The sequence below is a fragment of the Rhinopithecus bieti genome, unplaced genomic scaffold (assembly GCF_001698545.2).
Source record: "Rhinopithecus bieti isolate Rb0 unplaced genomic scaffold, ASM169854v2 scaffold_23881, whole genome shotgun sequence".
NCBI lineage: Eukaryota > Metazoa > Chordata > Mammalia > Primates > Cercopithecidae > Rhinopithecus > Rhinopithecus bieti.
The window spans coordinates 1,141,431-1,158,940 of NW_016811421.1; the positions used below are offsets into that span (position 1 = coordinate 1,141,431).

General features: G+C 38.5%; 1 protein-coding gene across 4 annotated transcripts in view; it reads right to left on the minus strand.

Annotated features, from left to right (window-relative positions):
• Positions 1-16,935, minus strand: part of MIOS (meiosis regulator for oocyte development) — a 37,549-nt gene extending 20,614 nt beyond the window's left edge. For 2 of the 4 annotated variants that reach the window (XM_017893893.1, XM_017893896.1), the window contains exons 1-5: positions 16,744-16,935; positions 15,691-15,788; positions 10,097-11,430; positions 9,673-9,771; positions 488-742 (exon numbers count right to left, since the gene is read on the minus strand). In XM_017893893.1, the coding sequence (XP_017749382.1) occupies positions 488-742; positions 9,673-9,771; positions 10,097-11,390 (1,648 nt within the window). In that variant the 5' untranslated portion in view covers positions 11,391-11,430; positions 15,691-15,788; positions 16,744-16,935. The other 2 variants (XM_017893894.1, XM_017893895.1) reach the window with 2 other exon arrangements.
• Between the last annotated feature and the right edge of the window lie 575 nt (positions 16,936-17,510).

Consider the following 17,510-nt stretch of genomic DNA (forward strand, 5'->3'; position numbering starts at 1 on the left):
AAAAAAAAAAAAAAAAAAGAATTTGCATTAGCCTAAATAAAAGTGTCATTCAGAGTTTCTTAAAGGTCAAACAATAACCATCCAAAAGAAAGTATAAACTAAAACACACTCTAATATGGATCATAAAAATACTTGTAGGCTAAAGAAGTCCTAATCTTTAAGAAGATATATTTTTAAAAATGTAACTGAACTATCTTTAAAAGAGAAAACATTGAAAATGGACACACTTGAGTGCTCCTTATAATATTATACTGACATTTAAGACACATCTTTGTTTTTACAGACCTAAACCAAGGCATGAGAGATGAGTTAAGTATTTACTGTTATAGATATACTACTGTGCTAATTTTCTCTTCCAACAAAAATTAAATGAAAATTTTAAGTGATTAGATATTTGAAAATTATTAGCCTCTTTTCTTAAAGAAAAGAGTCTATGAACTGCTAACATCTTAGATTATAACTAATATTTCAGTTTATAAACTAATACCTTTTTCGGAAGACGCCCCTTCATTCAGGATTTGGATTGCTCGGCGAATATCCAAGTTGAACAATGCCACAGCAGCAGCTCTCTCCCATTCCCCTTCTTGTACAAGGGAGTTCAAAAATGGCCCCACGTCTACATCCATTCCTTTCTTTATCCACCCACAAAGCTGTAAAGCTAAGATTCTCTCTTCATTTAAATTTTGAATATCACTTTGCTTATCCAATCCACTCCAATTATGTCTGCTGCTTTCCACCATTCCTAAAAACAGAAAACATTTTTATATTGTTTTATTTCAAAATATATTTGGAAAATAAGTCAGTTTTACAGAGAACTATGTTGACACATTTAGAATATTTAACTTCTCAGCTATAATTTTACGATAGTGTAAATATGAAATATGCCACAAATAAAACATATTTTGCATGTTTCTAAGTACAGTAGCTCCTTGAGTTACCAAAGAACTACTGAAATAAGAGCAAATGCTCAGATGGACTAAACTGAGTTACTGCCTCAGAGAAAGCTGCCTGGCCACCTAATCTGACATAGATATACCTGTTATTATCTAACTCACCACCCATTGTTTCCTCTATTTCCTTTAGCACTTAACATGTGCTCCCATGTAGTTATTAATTTAGTTTTCAGTCTTAATCTCTTCTCCCACTAGCACATAAGCTCCAAAAGGGCAGGTGTCTTGTCTGTTTTATTCACAAGGTATCCCTACTGTCTGAAATCCAGTAAAAGTGCTCTTGCTTTCTTCCTTCTCTCTCTGTACATTAAAAAACAAGATTACAGACTTCAAAGTACTTTGAAAGTTTAAGGTAAGTCATAACTTTAAAACACAATGGGACTAACTTGAAGACTATTTTTCCCCTTACTAAATCAGAAAACTTCATTTATCATTCTTTTTTCAGAACAAACCCTTGCCTTCTTATAGCATTATTTACACTGCAATCAAGGCAGTTGATCCTAATGACAAGGTAATTTCACTTAGGATGATACTTAGTACCAAATAAAGCCAAAATGAATAAAGATGACACTTAAAAACGATAACAAATTCTTAAATGTTCTAGAAAGTTTTATCACCAAAATTGTCATTACATAATTATGTTTTTTAACAAAAAGGATTTTCAGAATAAACTAAATTATGAATTAGGCAACATGAATGTCCAACATTACCAACATTTTATTTTTTTGTAGTAATTTACATTTTTAATTTACAGTAATTATTTATATATTTACATCTAATACTGTAATTATACATTTGTAAACAACTAGATCAACAACAAACAGATAGTTGCTAGATTTCCTCATTAAACTTGTTGGTTGTAGGCAGAACTGTTAAGAAGGACAGCATTCTTGCCCCCCCCCCCCCCACCCCCGCAACCCAACCACACTCTTGTGTAAACAAACCCCTCCCCTTGCATACAGGCAGAATCTGTAACTTGTCTCCAGATAACAGAATATAGCAGAGGTGAAAGCATTTTGCAGATACAATTAAGGCCCTTACTTAGTTCACTGAGTGAATCAAGGGTAGATTATCCTGTGTGGGCCTGACCTGATTAATCAAGTAAGTCCTTTGAAAGACAGTCTAGAGGTAAGAGAGAAGCAGCAGGAGACAGATCTGCTGGTATTGAAGAGGTAAAAGCTGCTATGCTGTGAGAGGGTCTGTGAGAAGGCCACGTGGCAAGGAACTGCAAATAGCCTCTAAGGAGCGGAGAGCAGCCCCTGGCCATTAGCCAGCAAGAGAATGGTTACCTCAGTCCTATAGATGCAAGGAACTGAATTCTGCCAACAACAACTCCATGAACTTGGAAGAGCACTCTGACTTCTAGAAAGAAATACAATTTGGCTGATACCTTCTGCTTAGCCTTTCTGAGACTCTGAACAGAGAACCCAGCTAAGGTGTGCCCAGACTACTGACCCATGGAAATGATGAGATAGTAAATGAATGAAAATACACTATCCAAAGTTAATTTAACTATAGTCATTCTGGTCAAGAATTTAAAGGTATAAATAAACACCAGCAAAATAAGAAAATATTAAAACTTGTCATTTGCCAGTTAAATTACATATATAAATTTTTCTTTTTTTTGACACGGAGTCTTGCTCGTCACTCAGGCTGAAGTGCAATGGTGCGATCTCAGCTCACTGCAACCTCTGCCTCCCAGGTTCAAGTGATTCTCCTGCCTCAGCCTCCTGAGTAGCTGGGACTACAGGTGCACACCACCACACCCTGCTAATTTTTGTATTTTTAGTAGAGACTGGGTTTCACCATGTTATCCAGGCTGGTCTCAAACTCCCAACCTCAGGTGATCCGCCCGCCTTGGCCTCCCAAAGTGCTGGGATTACAGGCATGAGCCACCGTGCCTGGCCTATTTTTACTCTTTCCAAGTATTCAGACTAAATGATTTTTTAAGAAAAATTTTAGGCTGGGTGCCGTGGCTCATGCCTGTAATCCCAGCACTTTGGGAAGTTGAGGCAGGCAGATCACTTGAGGTCGGGAGTTCGAGACCAGCCTGGCCAACATGGAGAAACCTGGTCTCTACTATAAATACAAAAATTAGCCGGGTGTGGGGGTATGCACCTGTAGTCCCAGCTACTTGGGAGGCTGTGGCAGGAGAATCGCTTGAACCTGGGAGGCCGAGGTTGCAGTGAGCCAAGATCACACCAGCCTAGGTGACAGAGTGAGACTCTGTCTCTTTAAAAAAAAAAAAAAAGGTAAAACAGTGTATAGTCAAAGGTCTAAACTCTTTTATACCTAATTCATACTTTTAAAAACCCTGTGTGATTATCTGATTTTAGGCTGTGGTAAGTCTAAAGTATTATGCATGTTAGTATACATTTTATATTATATCCGACTGCTTTATGAAAAAGTTTCAAGATGTGTTCTTTGTAAAATTTTGGAAATTCAAAAAATAATTAAATAATTCCACTTGAAGTTACTTTATTTTAACCTGACTACTGGAAACTATTGCCAATTCAGGTCAAAGAGTTAAGAGGAAACTTTCACAAAGTTCTCTTACTTTAACAGCACTTCCTACCCACTAAAAAGAAGCAGCATGCTACTTTATTTGCAACCATGAGGGGAGTCAGCCTAAGGACAAAATCACTTTTAGCTTATGAAAGTGGATTTTTAAGAACTATAATGTGAAAACTTCTAACGATTAATGATAAAGTTACTAAAACACATTAAAAAAATTAAAACATTCATTCTGAATAACAAATTTAAATTGTCAGGGCAGAATGCAGTCATTTAACTTCAGGTGGAGGCTGAGATGTATTATAAGGTGTTTATTTTCGTATCTCTCCTATAAATTTTGGACTTAAAGCTGGTATTTAGTGATAACACAATTTTAAAACGGGTGAACAAAATCAGCAATTTATTTTCAAATGATTACCTACAGCTTAATATAATATTCTAATTTCTTAAGAGTTTTTATTTTATAGAAATCATGTCATGGAACAGAATAGAGAACAATACAGTCACAAGTTGATTAACAGTAGGGATACCTTCTGAGAAATGCATTGTTAGGCAATTTCGTTGTTGTGTGAACATCACAGTGTACTTACACAAACCTAGATGGTATAGCCTACTACACACCTGGGCTACACGGGCCTACTGCTCGTAGGCTATAAAGTAAACTTGTCTAACTCACAGTACAGGACAGCTTTGAATGTGACCCAACACAAATTTGTAAACTTTCTTAAAACATTACGGGATTTTGGGGGGATTTTTTAAAAAACTTTATTTTTTAGCTCATCAGCTATTGTTAGTGTATTTTACGTGTGGCCCAAGACAATTCTTCCAATGTGGCCCACGGAGGACAAGATTGGATGCCTCTGCTTTACAGCAAATTACTGTACTGAATACTGCAGGCAACTGTAACACAATGGTAAGTATTTGAGTACCTAAACACAGAAAAGGTAAAGTTAAAATACAGTATTAAATCTTTTGGGGCCACCATCATATATGCAGTTGATTGTTAACAGAAACGTCATTATGCAGTGGATGACTGAATATGAATTCAAAGAGGTCACTGCTAGGAGGTGGAAATATTAATATATCCCGCATGTTAAGAACACAGTTATTGTATCATTTTTTTTTCTGCTTAGAGACCTTTTTATTGATAACTATGCTACAGTTGATTATTAGAATTATCATATAAGCAATATGATGTCAGCATGGGTTTTGACTTACGAGTTTAACATATACATACATTTTTAATATATCTCTGAAAACAAAGTAAAATATATTTATGCATGTAACACTAAAATAACGAAATTGTATTTCCTAAATTTGAGACTGTCCTATATATAAATAATAGAAAACATTTTATTGATGGCTGCAAGGAAAACAAGTTTATTTAAACATTAAAAATCAGGATTTTGGCCAGGCACGATTGCTCACGCCTGTAATCCCAGCACTTTGGGAGCCTGAGGCAGGCAGATCACTTGAGGTTAGGAGTTTGAGACCAGCCTGGCCAATGTGGCAAAACCCTGTCTCTACAAAAAATACAAAAATTAGCCAGGTGTAATGGCATGCACCTGTAATCCCAGCTACTCAGGAGGCTGAGGCACGATAATCACTCGAACCCAGGAGGTGGAAGTTGCAGTGAGCTGAGATTGTGCCACTGCACTCCAGCCTGGGTGACAGAGACTCTGTCTCCAAAAAAAAAAAGAAAAAAAATTAGGATTTAACATTTCTTTCAAATCAGTAAACACTATGCTCTCTGTAGCTACTGTTTCATTTTAATATCTATGTAATAACCAAGCAATACAATTATCCAGTTTATAAGAAATCCTAGCTATTTTGCCCCTTGTAGTCATTTTGCATAGACAAATTCTCAGTTCTCTAGATTAAGTTTCGCTTTTGTTTTTGTTTTTTTTACAAAAAAAGATAGACAGGGTCTCTATGTAGCCCAGACTGGTTTCAAACTCCTGGGCTCAAGCAATCCTCCTACCTCAGCCTCCTGAGTAGCTGGAACTGCAGAGTTTATTCTTTAAGCATAAAAAATATTCTTTTCATGACAGATGAAAAGCAGGCCAATATTTTTTATACAACTTTCTGCCATCTTAAAAGGAAGGAATTATACCTACTAATAACACTGTGAACTTGCTATACAGGTCTGTAGAAGAGATTCCCTCAGAGCATGCATTCTTCTCATCCTGGTTGATTTCAACACTTAGCCCATTCAATAAACTAGCCTCTCAGTTCCTTTGCTTCCTTATCTCCAGTGGTCTACACCTCTAAGACTTAAGCTACTCCTTTCACAGCCACACTCGAAACTGTCCTCCTCCGAAAGACCTACTTTCTAACCACAACCACGTAGCCTGCCAAAAATCTCACTTCCTTATATTCTTCACAACCTCACAGTATCTTCACCACCATTATTTTTACTTATCAGTCTTATCCTCTATTCATTTTCATCTCTATCCAAATAAGATCCCAAGGGTCAAGTGAATCACTCTCTTGCCAATATATTTAATTATCTCGCCCTACTGTCCTTTATTCTACCTTCTGGTAAAACAATGTTAGCCAGTAATCCTCCCATGTTTCTCAAGACAGCTCTCTCTCCTCTTCTCCATATCCTCTTCCTACAACCTCCCTGCTCCTTCTCAGCAGGAGCCATAAAATGGGAAATCCCTCAGCCTCTAGTTATTGAACCTTAAACATCCTGCATACGGCATCCTTTTCCCCTTTCCTCTGGCAAATGTGGAGGTGTGCACCCTTGTATCTAAAGAAACTGTGCTCTGGATCCCATTCCCTCCCATTTCTAGGAACTTTGCTTCATTCCCTTCTCTCTGCATCTTTAACCTCTTTCTATGGGCTTCCTCCAATTAGCATTTAAACATGCTTAAATTAATCCCATGTTGAAAACAAAAATAAAGCAACACAAAGCTCCCGGCTCCAGATTTGTCTCCTCCTACTGAATATCTTTTTGTCCTTCTTTACATAGTCAAATTCCTTGAAAAAAGTATTTATAATTGATGACTTCATTTCCTCAACCCACTCCGAATTTCTAATCTAACTGCAATTTGCTATCCATACCGCCCGTGAAAGACCTTCTCCTAGTCCTAAATTCAGTGAGTCCTTTTTAGTTCTTATTTGGCTGGATCTGAAGCATGAAGCAGTGGACAACTGACCTCTCTTCCCTCGTCCACATGAATATATATTAGGTTGGTGCAAAAGTGATTGCGCTTTTTGCCATATAGATCTTTCTCCTCCAACTCTCAACAATCCTCCTCAGTCTCCTTAAGCCACCTCTTTCTTACTCCAAACAATTCCATCTACTTTACCAGATATAATTTATTTCTAACATACATTATATTCCTCCCCTGCGCTTTGAACTCATATCCTATTGCCCAGTGGACATCTCTACCTAAGCATCTTGATTTCAACTTGCTCCAAAATAAACCAATACTCTTCCTGTGTGTTCCTAATTAACATACTTAACTAGTTTCCCAAACTAAATATATGTGTGCTATCTTTGACTTTTCCATCTTCTCCACCCCTTTATCTAATTAATCATTAAATTTTGTCCTATTCTCTAATGTATCCACATTTCTCTAGCACCTCGGCTACTAACCTTGGTAAGGATACCATCACGTCTTGCCTCCTTGCAGCAGGCTTCTATCTGATATCCCTACTATCAATCTTGATCCTTTAAAAACACAAATCTGTCATAAATCCATCTGTTTCCCTGTCTTACAAGATGAATCTCCCTAAATTCTTAACATGATTTCTAAGTCCTTCTTGAGTTAGCCCATTGCTTACCTTTCTAGCCTCCATTCGTTCCTCATTCCTCTCTCATGCTCTGTTCCAGCCATAATAATGTGCTATGCTCTCTACCCTCTGGGTCCACTGCACATGCTGCTCCCTGTCTGGACCTTGTCTTTGACTGTACCTCCTCTGAGAAACCTCTAATCCCTACAACCAGATTAGGAGTCCTTCCTATAATTAACTGTTCATCCCTATGTTATAACTGCCAGTTTACTTGTCTGTATTCTAAACTAGAATGTAAATTCCCCAAGAGCAGGGATGACATTGATCATGCTCATTCTCCATGAGGGAAGAGATTTATGTATCTTCTTGACAGTTATGTCTCTAGTTCCTAGGATAACTTCTGGCATATAGTAAGCATGTAATAAATACTTGCTGAATGAATGAGCTTACTTCATATTGTAGTTGTAAAAATTAAAGTAACATGGGAAAAGCAACTAATTCATAGCAAGCACTTATATATATACTATTTGTTACCAAAATCAAAATTTAGCTGTGCGCTCTAATAAACTTGTATATTAGGTTACTGTGGACAAGATGGCTCAATGTGTTGACTTACTGTGTGCTGAATTATTAGAGAGACAATTAGAGGAAAAGGTATGACCAAATAAAACAGAAGATTGAAATCTAAGAGTGGCATATTTGACACTATTTCTTTACTTTTCGCCTTTGGGTAGTAAAAACAAAAATATCTATACCAAACAAAACAAAAAGCTGAAAACCTAGCAATGAGAGAATGATGAATGAGGAAATCTTTCCAACAGTAGTCTTTCTTTAGTCTGGATAAAGACTATTTTGACACAGGGGTGGGATACTCAGTTTGTCTCTAGTGCACCAGAAACGTAAACATATTACATTTTCCCCTTTGGCTTTTCTTCAGAGGTTGGCTTTTCCTTAAAATATATCAAAATACAAAAAACACAATAACCAACCTCTAAATAATTGAGTGCAGTGTGGCCTAATCTACTATACAGCTAACACACTATAAATTCTATAAACGTGGTGTTTAATTCTTTGTAGCAATAGGCAATGGCTCTAAAATCATGAACCATGGTACCAGGTTCATTTGCGGGGGTAAAACAGTATGTGTGCCCATTTACCTACGTTAATAAAAACAGCAGCTTCTAACCAAACTTATTCATTTTACTATTTATAATAAAGGTTACTTTTTTGGGTGGAGGGCTAATACAAAAACAATAAAATCAAACTGATCAGTAAGTAGTTTACTGCATCTTTCAGTAAAGTGAACCAAAGTAATTTGAAAGACCTTAAAAAAAGCACTATAATGTAACAGTTTAATTAAAACACTTAACCTACTCTAAAACATTTTATTATTTTGTATTTTGTTTGTATGGTATTGATACAAGTTCTGTAAAAAATAAAATTGGATTTACTACTTCTATTACTGCTCTTTGACTAAATAATGTTAACTACTTTTCTAACAGCTTGACTTGGGCCCAGATTTGACTTAGCAAAAGCTAGAGAACGAATCCTAGGTCACAGAGATACAGGTTGAGCGTCCCAAATGTGAAAACTGAAATCCAAAAGCCTTCAAAATCTGAAACGTTCTGAGTGCTGAGATGATATTCACAGGAAATGTTCATCGGAGCATTTTGGATTTCAGAATAGGGATGGTCAATATCTAAGTATATAATGCAAATATTTCAAAATCTGAAAATATCTGAAACACTTCTGGTCCCCAAGCCATTTTGGAAAATGTATAGTCAACCTGCAATTCTAATATAACCCATTATTCAATTCCAGTAAAAGAATAGGAACAACTGTTTAAAGCAGTCAGAAAAAAAAAAGAAAGTTTGGTTTTTGCCACTTTTACGTTATTCTTTAATAGTTTACCATACCAATTTCAATCCTACATTAACTCACACACTAATTAATTCATTCACTAATTCACCAAGGACTATTTCAGGTATAATTCCTTCAGGTTAGGTCGTATTTCATATCATACTCCTTGCTGTTAGATGGCTCAATGAAAGTATCTGGGGAGCAAAATGAAAAGGGGTCTCCTTCAATTAGAGATCTTTTAATTTATTTTTTACGAAGCAAAATGTTGTGATAAAACCTGAACTAACAATCAGTAACCTATCAACTGTCTAGCGTAAAACCTCTCAAAGTGGGTTTTCAAAAAAATAACATTGAATAAACGCGTGAATAGATCTAAGAAAGCCAACATCACTTTCGAGAATTAAGATTTCCTGCAAAAAGGGTTTTGGATACAAATACAAGTATGCATTTAACTCAACAATACACTGAAATATCTAATCAGAAAACAACAAAATATTTATGTACATGATCCTGAAATAACTAATTTCTGCCAAATGATATAGAGGGCAAAATAAAAGTACAAAAGTTATAAACATATTGGAGAAATGAAATAGAATTTTCTTACCCAACGATGACTTTACAATTGATTTAATTCCTGCATAAACCAACGATCCTTTGTTGCCTGGAGATTTCTGATCCATATCTTCTGTGTATTGCTTCATAAGTATTTAAATGCATAGGAAATACTAGTCATGCATAACAAAATATTTCAAAGCTAAATTTATTTTGATTTGGAGCCAATTCATAAGTATCAGTGTAAATAAGGTGGTTCGACCCTATTGCAGAGATACACTGTTCTTCCTCCTACACAATCTACAAAGCAGTATTTCGAGTTCAAAAGTTTAGAACAATTTTACTTTATAATGTTAACATTATGTAACTTGAATTTGTATATAAAACATTCAGCATATTTATAGACTGACTTTTCAGCAAACTTCAAGAACATTTCTACTTGATTCATCTCACAAAATTCACAACGCAAAGGATATAGTGCAGAGTGTACCAGAGTGACTTGAGCTGTGGATCTTCATTTCCAGCTAAAATGTGGTTCCTCCACACCTGCTCTGTATCAAGTCCATACCTCGATAAAGCCCGAAGGCGCATCTTCGTTGCTATATCTTTTTCTAAAGAATTATCATTTTCTTCTTCTGTACATTCATATAAATGACGACCACAAGCCCACATTAAAGATGTAATTGGGCTCCAGGCAAGAGATATCCTTTCAAAAACAGTGAAGTCAGACATTGTTCGGTTGGGAGTTACAACTATCATTCGATTTTGACTTGTTGGATGCCATGCAAAGGAAGCAATGTAATTGTCACAAGGCTGCACACTTCTTTCAATTATTGTGGGTTCAGTTTCATCCCCAATGGGAGTGGGTGTATGCTGCATATCATACAATCTAATAATATTACTATCCCTTGTTAAAGTGGCAAGTAGACCAGTCCTAGTTGGACACCATGCTACTTTTGTTAAGGGTTTTGGTTGCTCAGTCAGTGTCAAAACTGGCTTCTCAAATTTTCTAAGATCCCATATTGCAACCTGACCTTCATAGAAGGAAGCAACACGATCGTGGAAATATGGGTCTACCGTCACACCCTGAACAGCTTTTGTATTTACAAACATCTTTTGGCTTGTATTCCGAAGATCAAATATAGCTAGGTTACGATGCATACCAGCAAGGAGAAGTTTCTGGTCTCGTGGAAGCCAACAAAGAGAGAGACAAGCGTCATTCTGTCCTAACTCATAAAGTGGTTTTGTTACTAATAATGTTGTTTCAGTTTCACCTGCTGAAAGTTTCACTTTTTCCATGGGAACTATATCAGGAGTATATTTGCTGCAGATATCCCATATTAGCACTGAAAAGTCAGCTCTGTGCTTATCTAAACCAGCAGCTAGCCAGTTACTATCCAGTGGATTCCAGGCAAGGGTATTACATTGTCGTGCATGTTTTGGAACAAACTCTTTTCCTATCAAATCTTTGAACTTTGAGTTATGATCTTGACCAAGACTTGTAAGTACAACTCGACCATTTGCTTGTCCAACTGCCAGCAGACATTCAGGATCATAATTGAGATACCAGGCAACACATTTCATATAGGGTGTATCTGAATTTATTGACAGTAATGTAGCTGCAGAGTCTTCAGATAAACGTAAAGATCCAGCTTTGAGTTCTGAATTCACAGTAGATTCCACATGATAAAGACTTAGTTCTGAGTCACACACAACAAATCTATCAACCTGGTGTGGTGCCCACAAAATATCAGGTTTGGTACCGCTCATGTTTACTGATGTGCTCAAAGGGTCCACTCAGGTCCATTCACTGAAAATGTTTAAAAATAAAAAGTTTTAAAATATCAACAAAATATAATTCTCACGTTGAATCAACTATTCAGAAAGTCAGACAATTCTTTATTCAAGAACCCTCTTTTTCAATATATTTGTATTTCTTCTATCTGCTAGGAATTCAAGAAAATATTTATTGAAAAAAAAGGAGAAATAACAACCACTTCCAATAAAAAGAGCTGGTAGGAATCTGAGAATCCCATCCTGGGTATATTTCCCAAGATCAATTATCTTAATTGCACTGTTACTAGTACCTTCAGCTTAACTTCAGGGTTATAACGACTTCAGTGTGTAAGCAAATTAATAAGTATTATCCCTTTGAAGGGGGGAAACTTAAAAGCATTATGAATCACATTCCCAAGCAATAGTTTAAAGCAGCACTGCCCAATAAAACCTTCTGCAATGACAGAAATGTTCCATGTTCATGCTGTCCAATATGGTAGCCACTAGCCACATGTAGCTACTGAGCATTAGAAATATGACTAGTTCAAATTTTAAACCTTAATTTTAACAAATTTTAGTTAAAATTTGTGGCCACCATAATGAACAATGGAGATTTAAAGTACAATGCCATACTAAGACAGAGGTTTCTTCAACTTTCAGTAATAAGCATCAGCCTTGTATAGCAGAATAAACACTGGAATGTACTGAACAAACCTGAGTTCCAGTCCTGGCTCTGCCATATATTAGTTATATGCCTCAGAAAAGTCATTGTGTGGGGGGAACCCCTTTGTTTTCTCATCTACACAATGCAGGAGTTGGTTTAGATTACTATTTCCCAAACTCCAGTCATGTAACACCTGTACCATTAATATTTTTCTTTAAACTGACTCATTTTTAAAATCTGAAAATTGACTTTAATCTCTTCATAAGGTCCATGAATCATGGTATGCTACACTGAAATACATAACTATTAAAAATGCTTGTGTTTTATCTACAAAGTATCCTGTTTATGACCAGTGGTACACACATACCACACTCTTGAGAAAGTGAATTAAGTGATCATTAGAGCTCTTTCAGTTTTCGGTTCTACAAACTTTGAATAAGTGTTAAAGTACAATTTTTGCAAAAAAATAAATATTCTAGCAGTAGAAGCACACAAACTAAATATAGCTATAATTTAAAATGGTGTTTCAATAATTAAGGTTGGCTACAAAAATTTAAATGCCTGTTTCTAAGGTTGGTAAAAGGTAATAGTTTAGATTCAAAATGAATAAACATACTTAAAATCTTCATTGCAACTGGTATCTGTACAACTATGTTGTCAGTTCTCACAGGGTAAAGCTATGGTTCACTTACCTCTCTATCCTTAGTGCCATATATACAGCCTGGCATAGACTCCTAATAAAGATATACTAAATAGTTCAACTCAAACATAATTGCTTTTCTTTTTGATCTTGCAAAAGTTTCAGTTAGGAATTACCAGTCTAAAATAGACTCATATTATTTAGACCACGGGTCCCCAGCTCCCAGGGCCGCAGACCAGTTCTGGTCCCTGGCCTGTTAGGAACCAGGCCATACAGCAGGAGGTGAGCAGCAGGCAAGGGAGCGAAGCTTCATCTGTTATTTAGAGCCACTCATCTCACACACTGCCGCCTGAGCTCCGCCTCCTGTCAGATCAATAGCAGCATTAGTTTCTCACAGCAGTGCAAACCCTATTGTGAACTGCACATGACAGGGATCTAAGTTGTGCATTCCTTGTGAGAATCTAATGTCTGATGATCTGTCACTGTCTCCTATCACACCCATATGGGACCATCTAGTTGCAGGAAAACAAGCTCAGGGCTCCCACTGATTCTACATTATGGTGAGTTGTATAATTATTTCATTATATAGTGCAATGTAAATAGAAATAAAGTGCCCAATAAATGTAATGCGCTTGAATCATCCTGAAACCACCCCCATCCCTCGTCTGTGAGAAAACTGTCTTCCATGAAACTGGTCCCTGGTGCCAAAAAAGGTTGGGGACTGCTGATTTAGAAATTCTTATACTGATTTTATTTCCTTCTTTAGCATTTCTCAAGCCCAAGATCAATCATTTCAATTATATTCTTACTAGCACCCTCAGTGTCTTCATTTCCTTGCCACTTTGGGTTTGCCTTTCGCCATTTACCCAATTATTTATCATCTTGTCTCCTCATTCAGGCTTCCAAGTGCTACCACACTGAAAATAGTCTCAAGCCTCTGAAAACTGATTTCAGTATTTAAGGTATACAACATATCTGGTGTGTGGTGCTGGTAGTTTTTCTTTTATTCATCTTTCCCGGGGCCCTTCAGAAATTTTGCTTTATAGAATATCAGAGTAAAAATCTTTCTACAACACAACCTTGACCAGGCTGTCCTTCCTTGCTTAAAACCCTCTAATGGTCTCCAGCTGCTCTTAGTATAGCATTCCAAATCTTCAACCTAACCTACAAAACCCTAAATGCTTTTGGTCTCTGCCTACTGCATCGGCCTTGTGGCACAACATTCTTGCTGTCCTTTTACACTGTCCTTTTCAATTCCTAGAGTATACCCTCCTCCCCCATCACCATACCTTTGCAAATGATGTTTCCTCTGGTTAAAGCATAGTTCCCTGCCTTCTGGGCCAAGTTAATACCTGCTCAACCTTGACATCAACCACCTTCCATCCCCTCCCTAGTCGAGGTCAGGTTACTCAGACATACACTGTCATTAAACAGTATTCTTTCCCTTTAATCATCCATCTCTGTCTCTTCTACTGGATTATACACTCCATGAGAGCAGGTGAAGTATTTTTTTCTGTTCCACTGTACCTCTAGTCCCCAGTACAGTGCTAGACACTCAGTAGGAAGTTTAATAAACATTTGTTAAATAAATGCATGTGCTGAATGATCCCTCTGACACTTCTCACAACTGGTATCTCCAAGTTTTACCTATTTCCTCATGCTTCCACTTCTACCCTTCATAGGAGAGGCTGGCTCCAGCCAATATTTAAATGTCTGCTATCATAATTTCATTTATTCTGTAACGATTGGGCACCTTCTATGTTCTAGGCACTGTCATAAAGCTGGGAACACAGCAGCAAACACGAGCAGATGAAGTCTCTGGTCTAAAGAAAAACCAGCACTGTAGTGATAAAATTAAGCCCAACCTTAAAGAGAGTTAAAAAATTTAAGAATGAGGAGGAAGAGGGGCAATGGCAGCAAAGAAAAGGAACAGATACTGCCAAGTAAGGTTTCACACTCATACCCCCACAAACAAACGAAACCTCTTAATTGGAGACATCATGAGATCTGCCCCATTTTCCCATCTCATTGAAAATCAATGTTTAAATAAACACACTTTTATCTAGGCCTTCATTCCACAACCCTACTCTTTATATCAATGGTCTATGGTAAGCAATTTTGATGCCACATAGAAAAACACAAAATACGAGTTGTACCGTAAATTTTGGAACTTTGATTCACATGACTCTCAACGGAGAATATCAGCATTTCTTCCATTGTTATGCACCTAAAATATTTATACTGCCATCCACAAAATCTGATGACAGCAATTCATACAGAATCAAAACTTGAGAGAAAAAGACTAGCTAATTCTTCTCACTTTACATAAGAGTAAAGTGAAGACCAGATGTTTGGGTGCTTGTCCAGGGTCTCTCAACTTCCATCCTAGATTACTGCAAAGAGAAAGGATCAGCTACACAATATGTAAGGCGTGGTGCAAAATAAAAATGCAGGGCCCCTTATTTAAAAATTATTTAAAATGTCAAGACAGTGATAGCAGACTAGCCATTAAAATAAGTGCTAGCCATTATAAATGCTGGACTATGCGCGACTGCACAGGTTGCACATCATAAGAGTAACCCTCTATAGAGAGGTGCATCTATGTCCACCCTTTTAAGAAGTGTACTTTTTCTCATCATCTAATACACAGGATAAACAGTTCCTTGCTCATGAACATACATCACCAAGAATCTGGTGTAAAGAAAACAATATAGAGTCAGAAATCCTACAGCCACTCCCCAGTTCAAATCCTAACAAATCTTGTAATACTCCAAAATCATTACCCGAGATAAAATCTATCCTATTTCCATCTCACTAAGTTGTGACATCAACTGAAATGAGCTCTTTAGATCACACAGATGTTAGTATCACTACCATTCCCTTAATCAGCCCTGAAAGTTAATATTTTTTCCAGATGTTGGAGACATTAAAAAATCAGGTGTAGAAGGGGTGCGGTTTGCAATAAGTATAGCTTGTATTTATATCCTCACCTTTCAAGTTTAACAAGTCTCATTTCCCATCAGTGACTTATCAGCAAAGGGAAGCCATGCTCATTCTGTGTTTATTCACCAGAATATCTGTAACAGCACTGTCCAAAAGAAATACAGTGTGAGCCATATGATTTAAAAATTTCCAGGAGTCACATTTAAAAGTAAAATAGGTGGAATTAAATTTAAAACACATTTTATTTAACCAACATATCAACAGCATTATCCTTTCAATATGTAATCAATGCAAAATTATTAGTGAGGATTTTACATTTTTTTTGGCACCAACTCTGGGAAATCCGATGTGTATTTTACACTTACAGCACATCTCAATACCATGTGGCTAGTGGACAGTGAAGTCCAACACATTACAATACTACTAAGTGTACAAAGTATCCAATCACATGCTTTTTGATGTTGTCTTTTACTTTTCTTACCATGGCAAATTACGAGAGCGGTTTCAATAAATTTCCACCATCAGCATCTTCGAGGAGATGCACTGCACATATCCAAATTTCCCTTAAAATATACAAAAGGCCTGAAAAAGCAGTCATTTGCTAACCAATTCAGCAAAGTCCACATGTGTGAGGTTTCATTCATCCTCTCATGGAATTTTCATTACTCGTATGTGAAGAGAACAGAGCTCACAGGGAGATAGGCCGTTTAAGAAGTACAGTATTTAAGAGGGTACAACGGCAACAGGACACGTTGCTACTCCAGGTAAAGCAGCAATCTGAATCCGACTCTCCCGCTCCAAGCACCTGGCTGAGCCTCCCGGGAAAGGCGGGGACGCCGCTCCCCACAAGCCTGCCGCGGTGAAGGCTGTAGCGTGGCCTCTGCGCCCCGAGGAGGTCCCCGCAGGTCCCGCGGCCGCCCGCAGCCCCCGGTGGCTCCCGCCGAGGCCCGACCGGCTGGCCGCCCGGCGCGATTACCCCACAGCGCGGAACGCGCTCCCCACCGAGACGCCCGAGGCTTTCACCTAGGCTGTCTCGGGCCCCTAGCTGCGGCCGCTGCGCTTCCGAGAGCCGAGACGCGGGCCGGGTCGAACTCACTGACCTGAGGTGGCAGCGCGGCCGCCGCACAGCCGCTTCCGGCCGGGACACCGCCCCTCCCGCCGCAGGAGCCCGGACGCGGGCAAGATGGCGGCCGCGGCGGCGCGGCCCGTGACCTGGACCACTGGGCTGGGGCCCACGACCCTACCACCACGCCTCGGGGACGCGCAGCCGCGCCTTGGAAGGGGAGTTTCCCGCCGCGAGCCCCGCCCTTCCCCGCCCGGGAGGCGCCTCGGGGCGGGGTCACTGGCCGGGAGGCCCCGCCTTCAGCCCGAAAGCGCCTGTGCTCCCCGCAGGCCCCGCCCGTGGGTCTGCAGGCCGGATCCCCGGGTTCCTAGGCTGGGACTGCTTCTCAGAACCACTCTGCCGTTATCAAGCAGGGTCACACACTCTAGCTCACTGGGTCCATCTTAATTTCTATTAAACTTTTTTTTTTTTTTTTTTGCAAATCATGTAGTAGGAGATCCAAGGTATTTGGTTAATGATTTATTCACTCAGTCATTCCACAAACTTGTCTTGGTCACCTGTTATGTACCCAACACTGTGCTGGAATGCTGAGGAGACAGGAGTGAAGTAAAAAGACATGGTCCGGGCAGGAAACAGGCAAGGAGAACCTTGACTTGGTAGGGCTAACACAGTGCTACACAGGAGGGACGGCCGTTCAGCTTCGGGGTCAGCAAAGCTTCCTTAAGGACTACTAGGCTGAGACAAGAAGGATGAGTATGGATTAGCCAGGTAAGGGAAGGGAACAGGGCAGTGGGAACTGGAAAA